At 38.2% G+C, this 14,299-nt stretch overlaps 1 protein-coding gene across 1 annotated transcript in view; it reads left to right on the top strand.

Moving 5' to 3' along the window:
• The window catches only part of PHLPP1 (PH domain and leucine rich repeat protein phosphatase 1), a 214,199-nt gene that overhangs the window by 106,349 nt on the left and 93,551 nt on the right, over positions 1 to 14,299 (top strand). Inside the window, exon 3 of the mRNA XM_047086312.1 lies at positions 4,797 to 4,922. Within this exon, the coding sequence (XP_046942268.1) occupies positions 4,797 to 4,922 (126 nt within the window). The remainder of the gene's footprint in view (positions 1 to 4,796; positions 4,923 to 14,299) is intronic.

Raw genomic sequence — 14,299 nt, 5'->3', positions numbered from 1 at the left:
AGTGGAATGTTCAGATAAGGTTCAGAAGATCAAGTTATAATTAGCATTTTCATTCAGGGCTAGAGACTTGTCTTGTTTCCCAGGCCTATTATTGGATGGACTTCTACCATTGAATGAATTGAAATGGCTTCCTTTTCTCACAGACAAACCTTGTAAAACCTGTTTTGTACTATGCCTTTAAAAATAATTGAGTATGTCGAAAAACAGTCTTTTAAAACCTGTTGACCGAGTTAGGGAAAAATAACTCACTCTTTGCCGTCTGAGTTTTCATTAATGTGTATCTGTTCCTTTTTTCATTCTGCTCATTCCGTTTTATTCTGTTGAAGGAAAAGCTAAGAGTAAATGGAAGGTTTTTGGTTTTGTTTTTAAAATATTTATGAAGCAGAGCTAGAAATGAAGTGTGAGATAGATTAGCCATAACCTAGCAATAATTGCTGATAAATCAAACACAACACTACTTGAGCATGATCATTAATTCACATTTTCAAATGTCGAATTCCAAATATAAAGCTAAATGAAGCACTCTTAAAATTTCATTGTTGGGGAAAATTATTTAATAGATAAGTTTCTATTCATTGTGCAAGTATTACATTATATTTAATTTATCCTGTAGAATTTAACATCGGTTTTTAGGTGTAACATTTTAATATTTTACTTAATATTTGTTAAATTATGATGCATAATAAATTGAATAACCATTTACCTACTGCTATTCAGTTTAGGAATCACAGCCATATAAACACCAATGTTTTCTACCTGTGTTCTCTTTACATCTGTCCCACTGGTATCCCCCAACCCCAAAGGTATCCACCCATTGTCCTAGAATATGTATTCATCATTTTCTTTTTTAAAATAAGTTTTATGATGTAACTATGTTTTGCTTGTTTTTGATCTGAATAAAATTGGTATCATACCATGTGTGGGCTTCTGTGATTGAATTTTTTCACTCAGTATTATGCTTCATAATAAGATTCTATGTTGCTTTCTGTATGTGGTTTTCATTTCTGTATAACGTTTCCCTCTGTAAGTGTTCTAAATTCTCATAATTTCTTAAGTAATTTTCCTGTTGGACATTGGGTTGCTTCTAGTTTTTTGTCATTATAAATGATTCTGCCAAAATGGGCTTATGTTGATATGCCTCCTGGTACACAAGTAGTTTTTCTAGGACAGTAGTTCTCAGAGGTACTGTGCCCAAAGGGGACATTGGATAATATGTGCAAGTGTTTTGATTGTGAAGTGATTGAACAGTCAACGTATCAGTTGATGTAAGCTAAATTATGCTATGGTGACAAATCCCCCCCAGATGTCAGTGACTTAAATTTTCTCATTCCACTAAACGTCCACTGTAGATTGGTAGAGATTTCTTTTTTCACATAACTGTACAGGGACCCAGCCTGCTCTGCTCCCTTATAACATTTGGAACATGCAACCTTCCTTTGGTGCTTAAGCAAGGGAAGAGGTAACTGGAGAGTCATAAACTGGCTTTTGTATATTTGGATGCAGAAGTGACACATGCCACTTCTGCTCGTGGCTCATTGGCCAGAACTAGTCACATGACTTCACCTTGATTGCGGAAAGTCTGGGAAACGTGGGAAGTAGAGTGTTTGGTTAATACCAATATGTTTGGTGCAAGGGGACACTATCGGCCTTTACAGGGCAGGGGCTCAGTGAAAAAAAAGTCACACGAAATATTAGACAGTCCTGCACAATGTACAATGAACTGTTTAATTCAAAATCCTTGAAATAAATTACTTGAGAAATACTACTCTTAGATACACATTTAGGGGTGCAGTTACTGGACTATAGGGCATATGCACATGCTACAAGATGATGTCAAATTGCTTTCCAAAGTTGTACCATTTTACACTCACATCAGTGTACAAGCGTTCCTGTTTCTCTGCATCTTCACCAAACTTTATGGAGGTATAATCGATAGACATTAAACTGCACATTTTGATGATAATTTGCTAACAGTATAGCTAGCTAAACACACCCATTCAACCATCACCACAGTGAATAAGAATGATCATATCACCCCTGAAAGTTTCCTTGTGCTCCTTTTATCCCCCTTCCTTCCACTCTTTTCCTCATCCTCCAGAAATCACTGGTCTAATTTCTGTCTATATTGATTAGCTTAAATCGCATTAAAAAATATTTTGTCTTTAGTGTATAGAAATACAGCTGACTTTTGAGTATTGATTTTATATTCAGCCACTTGGCTAAATTTTCTTATTTATTCTAATATACTGTCTATAGAATCTTTGGAGTGTACTATGTAGCTAATCATGTAATATTAAAATAATGACAATTTTTTTCTTCTTTAATACATATTTGTGTCTTACTGTAATGGCCAGGACTCTAGTATAGTATTGAGTAGAAACAGTAGATACTTGTCTTCTCAGTGATCTTAAAGAGAGTGGTATATCATCATTAACACTGAAGTTTGCCTTAGATGTTTGATAAATACACTTTGTCAGCTTGAGTTGTTATTTGTGTTCTTAGTTTGCTGGGAGTTTTTATCATGAATGATGAATGGGTGGTGAATGTTACCAAATGCTTTTTCTGCAGCTGTGGGGATGATCATATGGTCTTCTCCTCCTCCTCCTCCTCCTCCTCCTCCTTCTTTTTTTAGTGTTTGTTTATTTTATTTTTGAGAGAGACAGAGACAGGATGCTAGTGGGTTAGGGGCAGAGAGAGAGGGAGACACAGAGTCCAAAGCTGGCTCTAGGCTCCGAGCTGTCAGCACAGAGCCCAACACAGGGCTCGAACCCACGAGCTGTGAGATCATGATCTGAGCCAAAGTTGGACACTTAACCAACTGAGCCACCCAGGCGCCCCTGGTTTTCTTCTTTAATTTGTTAATGTGATTAACGATTTTATAGTTCCAATAATGTTAAATCGTCTTGCCTTTCCTGAGGTAAATCCAATTTGTTTTTGATATAGTTTTTTTCCTTCTGTATTTCTGGATTGTGGTGCAACATTTTGTTCAAGATAAGTGTTCATAACTGAGACTCGCCTATAATTTTTTTTTTTCTGTTACTACTCTGATCTGTTTTTGGTTATAGAATAATTTGTGGTATTTTTCTTCATTTTTTGTTGGGTGGATGAGTTTGCACAAATTTGGAATGTTCTCTTTCTTGGAACTTTGATAGAATTCATCTATAAAATGATATGGGCCTGATATTTCTTGAGAAAAAGTTTTATTCAGTTTCTTAAATGATTATAGGACTATGTAGGCCTTCGGTTTTTTTTCTTTCTTGATTTAGTGTTAGTAAAATATATTTTTCTGAGATTTTGCCACAGAATTGTTTATAATGTTCTTTTTAATCTCTGCTTAATCTGTAGGCCTCTCTTTTCATTATTAATGTTATTTATGTCTGTCTTCAGCTGATATCATGAACTAATATCTGTTGACATTTACTTTGTTATTAGCCTTTTCAAAGAACCAGTATTTTGTTAATGTTCATGTTCTCTGTTGTATATTTGGTTTTCATGACATTAATTTCTGCTTTTTGATGTCACCTTTATTCTGGCTTGAATTTATTCAGTTTTTGGTTTGGTATTTTTCCCCCTAAGTTCTTGAGACATGTATCAATCAAAATAATTTTCTGCCTTCTTTTCTAATGTGAGTATTTAAAATTATAAATGTTCCCCTATGTACTGCTTTTGTTGCATTCCATAAATTTTGATATGTATTTTTTTAATGGTTCAGTTCTAAGACTATCTAAATTTCTATTATGATTTTTTTTTTTTTTTTTTTTTTACTTAGTTGTTTGGAAGTGTGTTACTACTTTTCTAAGTACACTTGGATTTTATTTTATTTTTTTAAATTTTTTTTTAATGTCTTTATTTATTTTTGAGACAGAGAAAGACAGAGCATGAGGAGGGGAGGGGCAGAGAGAGAGGGAGACACAGAATCCAAAGCAGGCTCCAGGCTCTGAGCTGTCAGCACAGAGCCCGACGCGGGGCTCGAACTCACAGACTGTGAGATCATGACCTGAGCTGAAGTCGGACGCTTAACCGACTGAGCCACCCAGGCACCCCAGTACACTTGGATTTTAAATGGAATTTTTATTATTGACATCTAACTTTTAATTGCCTTTTGGTCCCAGAACATAGTCTGTGATACTGATTTTTTGAAAATTCTTTACTCTTTATGACTTGTGATCAGTTTTGTAACTGCAGCATAGGAGCTTGTGGAATACCATGTTACTTTATTGTCTGGACTTTTCCTGCTTAGGAAGCATTTACTGGGAGTGGAAATTTGATTTGACTGTATCGCTGCCTTATTAGGACTTGAAAGTTTTTATGGTAGAGTTTTCTTTCATGTTAAACTCAATTTCACGTTAAATTTTTAAAAACTTATTTAACACGCTTGAAGACCTCTTTTTAAAAAAGGTTGTAATGCAGACTAATACAAAAGTCGCTCAAAGTAAAAATCCTTCTGCAGTAAAAATCCTTAAGTCTTAAGTAAAACTCCTCCCAAAGGAAGGAAGAACCCCAGCAGCCTATTGTGAGGATATAGAAAGATAAGAAAGGGCGTCTGTTCCAATCTAAACAGGAAGAAGAGAATTTCACTACTGTGGGGAAATCTAAAGAAGATAAAACTCCCCATTTTCGATTTCCTTGTAATTCAAGTTGGTTAGTCAGACTCAGGAACTTACGTGTTTTAAGTATTAAGAGGAACATATATAGGGAAAGATGCAAATCTGTGTAGGCTCACTGACCTAAGGTATGGTTAATGAACTATGTAAATGGTCTGCTTTCCTGATGTGTTTTTGTCTCTGTTTTTATAGGTAGAAGAAGTGAAAAAGCACCAGCACTGTTTAGCATTTAGCTCCTCTGGACCCCAAAGCCAGACTTACTACATTTGTTTTGATACATTCACAGAGTATTTAAGGTGGCTTCGACAAGTCTCCAAGGTAAGTGTTTACCCAAGAATATTTTTCAGCTTCTAGCTGGCTAGAGTTGCTTTCTGCTTTACCCAGTTCCAGAATATAGTATTATACTTAATAATGTTTTTAGTTTTCTGAAAGCTCATTTTGGCTGAAAAGTAGCCAACTGAAAAATTTTTAAATTGTGCTTCATTTGCTGGGTTCTGTTTATCCCTAAAAAAAAAAAAAGAACTCAGTGGGTAGACTGGCATTACTATCTTAATGTTATAGATAAAGAACGTAGACTAAGAATATTTAAGGGACTGGCCCAGGGTCGGACAACTGCAAAACCACAAAATACCCAGAGAAGTGTTACAAATTTCCCCTCTTCCTCTATTTTTTCATTTAAGTGGTTTAATCTGTGCCACTCCCTTTCACCTGTCCAACTTCTGCCTTTCAAATGGCTTAATTTCTTTTCACATCGTCATTTTCTTGACTGTTTAATAGTCTCCTACTTAAATGAGATCACCATGACCTATGAAACAGTATACGTGTGTGTGTGTGTGTGTGTGTGTGTGTGTGTGTGTAATGGAAACCAGAATAAATGCTGGTATTTCAGGTACTCTGTGTGAAGATGATTTTACATCACATTTATAGAATTATGTGTAAAATGGGTGGGTTGCAGTACTTTGTGCCTTGGTTTTGGGTGTGTTTATGAAATGATGAAACCTCTCTTGGGTGTAGAAACATTACACTGGAATTTGCTTTCATATTTTTTAATTTATAATCCAGTTTGCTATCCAAGTTCAGTCTGATCCCAACTGCTGTATGATGTAATTGTTTATCAAGTGAATGAATAGGGAATAACTTTGTCAACAGTTAACAGAAAATTCGAGAATAATGTCTAGAAAAGACTTCTTGAAATACTGGCTACATGTGAATTGTCAAGTAAAAGCTATGTTCTCTGATGACGCAATGCACTTAAGAACATTAGTGCTTCCTCCTTTTAGAGAAGAAGCAATGGGCAGAATGTAGATTGATAGGGACTCAGAAGATTCTCCCAACCTGGTTGGCCAGTGGAGGTTCTAATTGCATAGGGCAGCATCCTGCTAGAGAAAATGGGAGGGATGACGCTTCTTTCGGCATGCCTGTAGAATTAATGTGCTATTAGAGGCAATGAATACATCTGCATGGTCGTTTTAAAATTACTTTTGTGGTTGCAAATGTGAGGAGACAAATATTAAATAATACTGTGCTTTTATATTTAAATGGTTACATGGGTTCAAAGCAGTAAGTCAACGGCCTACACTCTGTTTTATTCGGAATAAAATGCCAAACTGTGGTCAAAATACATTGAATTTTTTTTCTGTATGGAGATGTTGATTGATTGACGTGTTTATTTTAAATGTTTATTTTTGAGAGAGAGCCCATGTGCACGCGTGGGGGAGGGGCGGCGTGGAGACAGGGGGTCGAAAGCAGGCTCTGTGCTGGCAGCAGTGAGCGAGATGTGGGGCTTGAACTCGTGAACTGTGAGATTGTGACCTGAGCCACCCAGGCACCCTGAGATGTTAATTTTTTTAAATAAACTTTTTATTTTGGAATAATTTTCTGTTTAGCGAAAAGTTATACAGATAGTACAGGGAGTTTCCATGTAGCCCCACCCAGTTTCCCAGAGATCTTACGTTACCATGACAGAGTTGTCAAAACTAAGAAACCAACATTAACACGTTACTCTGATCTAAACTTCAAAATTTATTTGGATTTTACTGGCTCGTTCATTAGTGTTTTTTACTAGCATTTTTCATTCTCCTGTCCCAGGATTTAGTCCAGAGTACCACATTTCATTTGATTGTCATGTCTCCTTTTTCTCCTCTGGTCTGTGGCAGTTTTTCAGTCTTTCTGTGGTTCATATGACCTTGACACTTTTGAAGAGTGTTGGTCAGGTATTTCCTATAATGTCCTATGTGGAGATGCTTTGACCTTTTAAACCAAATGCAGTGTCATAGTCAGCTGCTTTACATTCTTTTTGGAACAAGTCAGAGGTATAAATTCTTAAACATGGATAAGGATGTGAGTAAACAGGTAAATTATCAAGGTTACCAATGACAATTGTTTTGATTAAAACAATAATAACAAAAAGATTAATAGGTATTGAGTTTAATAGTCTTGTATATTAAACATCCACCCAACTGATAAGTCACTGTTCTAAAGATAGCCAGCATTTATGAAGCACCTTCTGTATGTCAAGTATGTGTTTTATGCACTGGGATATATAGCAAAGAACAAGTCTAATTCCTCTCTCTCGGTAGCACTTACATTGGGGAAACAGATGATAAATCAGCAAACAGACGAGAAAGAAAACATCAAATAATCACAGAGCTATAATACAAGTTATAATGACAAAGAATGATGGAGGAAGAATAACTTTTTTTTAATGTTTATTTATTTATTTTGAGAGTGTGTGCACATGAGCAGGAGAGGGGCAGAGAGAGAGAGGGAGAGAGAGAATCCTGACCAGGCTCCATGCTGTTAACTCAGAGCCCCACGCAGGGCGTGATCCCATGAACTGTGAGATCATGACCTGAGCTGAAATCAAGAGTCGGACTCTTACTGACTGAGCCTCCAAGGGGCCCCTAAACTGGAACTTCATTGGAAAGAAGTATCCAATTATTTGAAGACCTGGTGGGAGGAGCTTTCCAGGTAGTTGGAAAAGATGGTGTGAAAGTCCTAAGACTAGAAAAAGGGACATGAAGTCAGGGAAGGCAGGGATTTTAGGTTACAAAACAGGGTAAAGACTCTGGATTGTATGATTGGCATAATGGCAAGCCATTTGAAAGACTTCTCTTTCAGAAAGTTACATAATCTGACACTGGCTGCTGTGTAGTGAATGGATTATGGAGGACAAGAAGAGAAGCAAGGGGTGGGGTCTGACTGGCAGGAGGCTCTTGTGGTATTTTCCAGGTAAGAGGTGAAAGGAGAGATGGAGAGAAGTGGATAGATGCATTTTGGGATGTGTTTTGAAGATTGAGAGACAGGATTACTGAGAATTACATACAAAGCATGAGGAAAATTTTGGAATAAAAAATGCCTTCTAGGTTCTTGATTTGAATTGCTAGGTAAATTGTAGACTCATTCAGAAACCACAACACTAATTAGACTATATATGCACCTTTAAAGCAATGGCAAAATACAGTTTTTAACCTCAAAGAGTTTGTTTCTCGAGAGACAGCAAAGAAGTGAAATGAAAGAGGGTAGATTATGAAATGCCTCTTAAAAGAGGTGTGGAAATTGTTGATTTCTAACTGGCAATTGTAAATGTCATATGTTTGACTCTTTGCTGTTGCTGGGTGGCTGACATGCCATCTTCATAGGATGGTGTATTTGTAATAAGGTACTGTCTCTGATTATCCAAACCATGAATAGATGCACCCATCAGGACTGTCATAGGAGAGGTGGGGGTTGGGGGAGAATTGTGGCCCAGGAAACATGATGGTGGCAGGGTGAAGTGTTGGCGTGAGTTTTCCTCTTCCACTGATTACTACATTGCCATTAGAAAGTGTTTGATATGTAATGTAGCTACAAGAGAAGATAATTCACAAGCATATCCATCCACAACAAGACTCAGCTTATATCTCACGCAAGTGTCTGTGAGTGCTTCCAGGAGGGTGGGGGGGGGTGGAATTTAATTACCCTAAGTTACTAGTGTTAACTACTAGTTAACTGGTATTAACTAGAATGAATTTGAATTAGAACCTTAACTCCTTTCCTTTCAGAAAGGCTCTCAATGTTTGGAGAAGTCAAATGGTGTGGGAGTAAGGAATTTAGGTTTCAAACTAAGGTAGACACGGGTTCCACCATTCACGGACTCTGTCACTGTAAGTTTCTAAATTTTAGGCTTTCTCATTTGATAAAGGGATTAGCAATAGTACCTCCTAGGGCTTACGTCAGAGGTGGACATGATAGACTTATACCGACACATAGTAATTCTAACTGTGTGTGTGTGTGTGTGTGTGTGTGTGTGTGTGTGTGTATGTATGAGAGTGACTGACTAAATACAGAAATAAAATAATTTTATGGCCATCATTCCTGCTGTTACCATTGATTGGCCAATCTTTTTTTTTTTTTTTTAAAGTTTATTTATTGATTTTTGTGAGAGGGTGAGTGAGCAAGCAGGGGAGGGGCAGAGAGAAAGAATCCCAAGCAGGCCCCATGCTGTCAGCACTGAGCACAACATGGGTCTCGAACCCACGAACTGCGAGATGATGACACAAGCTGAGACCAAGAGTTGGGTGCTTAACTCACTGAGCCACCCAGGTGCCCCCAGACAATCTTTTTATTAAAAAAAAATTTTTTTTTAATGTTTATTTTTGAGAGAGAGAGACAGAGTGTGAGTGGGGGAGGCGCAGAGAGAACGGGACACACAGAATCCGAAGCAGGCTCTAGGCTCTGAGCTGTCAGCACAGAGCCCAACGTGGGGCTCAAATTCACAAACTGCGAGATCATGACCTGAGCCGAAGTTGAACGCTTAACTAACTGAACCACCCAGGCGCCCCCAGACAATCTTTTTAAAGTATTATCTGTTTTTATGTATATTTTAAGGAGATAAAGACACACATATGCTTGATTTATCTGAACAAAGGACCTTCTGCTGTTCTTGACAACCACAGGAGCCTTTTGGGGTTAACACAATTGAGGATGGCAGACATCGGAAAGAAAGATTTCTTCCTGAAAAGTCAGGGGTCAGGGACAAAGGGCAGAACATGTTAGTAAATGCAGATTTTAGATACAATGTCTTTCCTTTCTCTAGTCTTACAAACCAGATACACATTTTTAGAAGTTGTTAGGGTTAGTGAATGGAAGGAGAAGTCAGTTGTAAGGGGCTGGTTGAAGAGGTTAGATATTATAGAAGAAATCAGGGTGAGAACCCCCTATTCGGATATGAATTGCATGTAAGACAGGGCCATGCTCTTCTTTAAGCTTCGAATGTGGAGGAGAGTCCTGTGATCATATCTTCTGCTTTAATTCAGCATCCTGGGAGAGTAGGTTGGGGCTGCTGGAAGAAGGATGATGAGAAGCTCGATCCATTGGGGCATATGTGCTTGTGGGGAATTTGGCATGGTCAAGGGTGACTCTCATTAGCCACTTCTACTTGTAGCTTCCCCTTCCACTGTCCTCTGCTCTTGCTCATGTTTGGAGGTATTAGGAAGTTCTACAGCTTAGTCATGTTCAGGGTTACTATGGAGATTTTCTTCTTTTCTCTTTTTTCTTTTCTTTTCTTTTCTTTTCTTTTCTTTTCTTTTCTTTTCTTTTCTTTTCTTTTCTCTTTTCTTTTCTTCTTTCTTATTGAGAAACAAAGCCTTCACAGAATGGATTGTCTTTACATCCTGATGTTTAAATGAGATTCATTTTGATAAGGATATGAAAGAAAAACAAACCGAGAACAGAAAGAAATATCTACGTTTCTGATTTTTTTAAAAATGTTTATTGATTTGTTTTGAGAGAGAGTTCTCGAGAGAGAGCGGAGGAGGGACAGAGAGAGGAAGAGAGAGAATCCCAAGCAGTGTCCATGCAGTCAGCACAGACCCTGATGTGGGGCTTGATCCCACCAACCGTGAGATCATGACCTCAGCCAAAATTAACCGAGCCCCCCAGGCGCCCCCCCATCTTAACCATTTCTAAGTGTACAGCTCAGTGGTAGTAAGTACATTCACATTGTTGTGCAACCATCCCCACCATCCGTTTCCAGAATTTTTCTCATCTTGCGATATTGAAACTGTACCCATTATGACCTGAGCCAACACCAAGAGTCAGATGCTTAACCGACTGAGCCACCCACGTACCCCCAAGTTTCTGAGTTTTAATGACCATCCTCACCTCAGTCTGAGTAGGAGGACAAAGAGAACCAATTCCAATGATTTTTAAATTAAAATGAATTAGATAATTAATTTAAAAGGAAAATTCTTTATTTTCACTTTATGCTTCTGGATCTTAGCTAAAAGAGACATATTCATCTTTGTTCTAATTTGTTTCATTTGGGGAACATTTGTAAAAGATTATTAATTAGAAATGTTCTACCAAGATAGGCCCTTATATACTTAATATTTTTAAAACTTAGCACTTTGTATTGCTTGCAAAAATAACACCCAAGACAGTCCCAATAGAGTTTTTATTTGGGATGGGTGTTAGCAGCAGGTACCATGAAGAACACGACTCCTTTGGGAGGATGACAATATTGATTGTAAATCATCCCTAAAATATTAATGCACAACATGCTTTAAAAATTCAGTCAACATCCTGTTGTAACATCCTGTTGTATGCATTGTAAAAAAAGGGCTCTGCTTGCTCAGCATGGGTACACGTAGCCAGCACGTTTTCTGAGTGGGGAAGAAGGCTGAAGGTAGCTGAGGGAAGAATAGGAATTTGGAAGAGCTCCTGTGAAATGTACGAGTGACATTGCAGAAATGCTGACCTTGATGCCCATCTCTGTGGCCCGCTTTTTGGAGCACGTTACTTTTAGACATGTTGATTAATCCTGTGACTTCTTTTCAAAGTTAGTTTCTATACACATCTACAGCCTAAGCATACTAACTTTTTAATTATGCCTTAGTCACTTCTGCAACACTGTTCCACCTTAAAGTCTGTTTCTCCATTTCAAGGAAGATTTTGAAAAGGGGGATTCAGATCACTGATTTGGTGGTGTTCATGAATGTGTTTTTTTACTTTTTATTATGGAAAATGTCAAATATTTAGAAGTAGAGACAATAGTAGAGTAACACCCACATACCTATGACCCAGATTCCACAATTGTCAACCGTGACCGCTTGTGTTGCATGTGTATGTTATATGGTCCATCGCTATAAATTCATGCCCCATAAGGCCCCAAGTGTCTCTCCTTGTCAGTGGCTAGCAGTTGCCAGTGACTATGGCTATCGCAGTGCCTCTCTCTCCTATCCTTCTTCCACCATGAACCATAGTATTTTAATTCTAGGCCTCTTGTTTTTCTTTTCTTTAAGTCACTGTGGTGAACCTTTGGTTCCTTGATATGTTGCGTTCACTCTTAATATGCATGGTGTAGGCAAGTCGGGGCCACGCGTCATGCTGAATTAAATATCACAAGAAGTGATGAGTAAATACCACCCTTTAAATAAAAATAACGTATATGGTGAATCACAAATGAACTTTTTCTTTCACGTGCTTAAAGGGAGTGTTTTATTGTCTGGGTTTCACTCAAAGAATACTTCACTAACTACTTGAGTCAGATTACTCTAGTGTAATGGGATTAAGGTTTCCAGTATGGAGATTTGTGTCATGAGACCTAGCTGCAAGGAGCCCTATAAGATTAGTCACCTTGTACACACCATCTGAAGTGTAGGTTAGGGGATGTGCTGCTTTTTTGTCCTCATGATTTGCCACCTTTCTTTCAGGGATGTAACTGTAGTTGCTTCCATTGGGATCATAATGGTAAGAGGCTTTGTTCTCAGTACGGTTCTGCTAAGGAGTCCAGGGCTTAACGGCATGTTTTTGGAAACTCTCACTTCACATTTCATGCCCATTTTTTAGAGAGAGCATTTAGGGCCATTTGACCAAGAATAATTTAGTATATGTGTGGTAGAATCTTAAGTGAAACCAAGTGACATGGGTTTTAGTTTCTAATATGTCCCTGCATCCCACGGAGATTGCTCTCATACAAACTCTGTAGTGAAGAGATGAGAAAAGTTTGGAAATCCAATATATGAGCTATTTGGGTACAGGAAGTCTTCAAGGAGGTAATGGGCAAATTGAGTTTTGAAGGACGAATAGGAGTTCACCACAAAGACAACAGGGAAGGGCACTAAAGTTTTTTTTTAATGTTTATCTTTGAGAGAGAGAGACACAGAGTATGAGTGGGGGAGGGGCAGAGAGAGAGGGAGACACAGAATCTGAAACAGGCTCCAGGCTCTGAGCCATCAGCCCAGAGCCTGATGCGGGGCTCGAACTCACAAACCGTGAAATCATGACCTGAGCTGAAGTTGGACGCTTAACCGACTGAGCCACCCAAGGGAAGGGCATATAAAGGAGAGGTATAAATGGGGCATCTGCATGGCTCGGTTGGTTGAGCATCCAACTCTTGATTTTGGCTCAGGTCATGATCCCAGGGTCGTGGGATCAAGCCTGGTGTCAGGCTCCTTGCAGAATGTAGAACCAGCTTAGGATTCTGTCTCTCTGTCTCCCTCTGCCCCTCTCCCCCACTTGAACGTGCTCTCTCTCTCTCGCTCGCTCTCTCTCTCTCTCTTTCTCTCTCTCTCTCAAATTAAAAAACAAAAACAAGGAGAGGTATCAAGTATGTACAAAGGCACACCTGTGTAAAATGTGAAAATGTAGCCATATCTCAGGTGTCTGAGCAGTGTGAAAAAGGGAAAGAAACAGAAGCTAGATAAAGTAAAAAAAAGTGCTGGTCAGTCTGCCTTGTTTCCTGCTAGTTCCATGTCGTTTCCTGGGGAAATTGATTATGAGTTACTAAATATTATAACTAACTTTCCAACATAGTAATGGATTTGTTACATAAAAGTTCACATTTTTCAATCTTTCTTTATTATAGATATGAGCAGCAGTTTATGACATTGGGGAACTTAGAAATTCTGCTTTGAATTTAAGCTGAGGGTGAAATATTTTGGGTTACATTAAATTTTGATTTTGCAATACATAATACTGTGATGAAGTTAGTAAAAATATTAAACTTATCTCTTTGTGGTTATAAATATGCTTCGTCTTATTTCCACATTGCTGATCCTGTCTATTCTTTTTTCTCCTGTGGCAACTATGGGTTCTGAATCCCAGTTAATATATTCCTAAAGGAGGGTTTTTTCCCTTGAGTTCTGAGTCATTTCAGTTCACAGCCATTTAATTTTATTTTCTCCAAAGTTTTATAATCCAGTTTTGTACGAGTCAAAAAATATCTAGTTCGCTGACCATATCATAACAACAAAAGAGGCATACTTTTGCTGCTGGCTTATACATTGAGCAGTTTAAACTGATCCTGTGTTCCCATCTTGCCTGCTCATGTCTTCTCACCCCCTTCCGCTTTCTTTCCTAGCTCTGTTGGAGTTGTCACCTGCTCTGGGAGATACTGGGAGGGAGGGACGAGAGAATGCCACCCTTTCTTTATGCTGGGCACCCACTTTTTTTCTAGGCTCTACTTCTAGGTCAGGACCTCTGCAAGCAGAAGAGGTATGTTCCTCATGTGGATTTTATCTGTATATTGTTCTTACCTTCAATAAAAGACACTCCAGGTTTCAAGTGAGGAGCTAACAGGTGTGTTTTTAAGTTACAACGTATTATTTTAAGATTGGGAAGGGCACTTGCAAGGTAGTCACCAAAAAAGGCAATATTACTTGTTGTCATTTTCTGGAATAATTACCTTAACCATTATTTGGTATTTTCTTTGA

Source organism: Lynx rufus, unplaced genomic scaffold (genome assembly GCF_022079265.1).
Source record: "Lynx rufus isolate CCGP_SWC_20201006 ecotype Redwood Valley unplaced genomic scaffold, mLynRuf1.p SCAF_20, whole genome shotgun sequence".
NCBI classification, from domain to species: Eukaryota; Metazoa; Chordata; class Mammalia; order Carnivora; family Felidae; genus Lynx; species Lynx rufus.
Note: the sequence above shows the minus strand (reverse complement) of the source record. Positions and strands in the feature narration are given on the sequence as shown.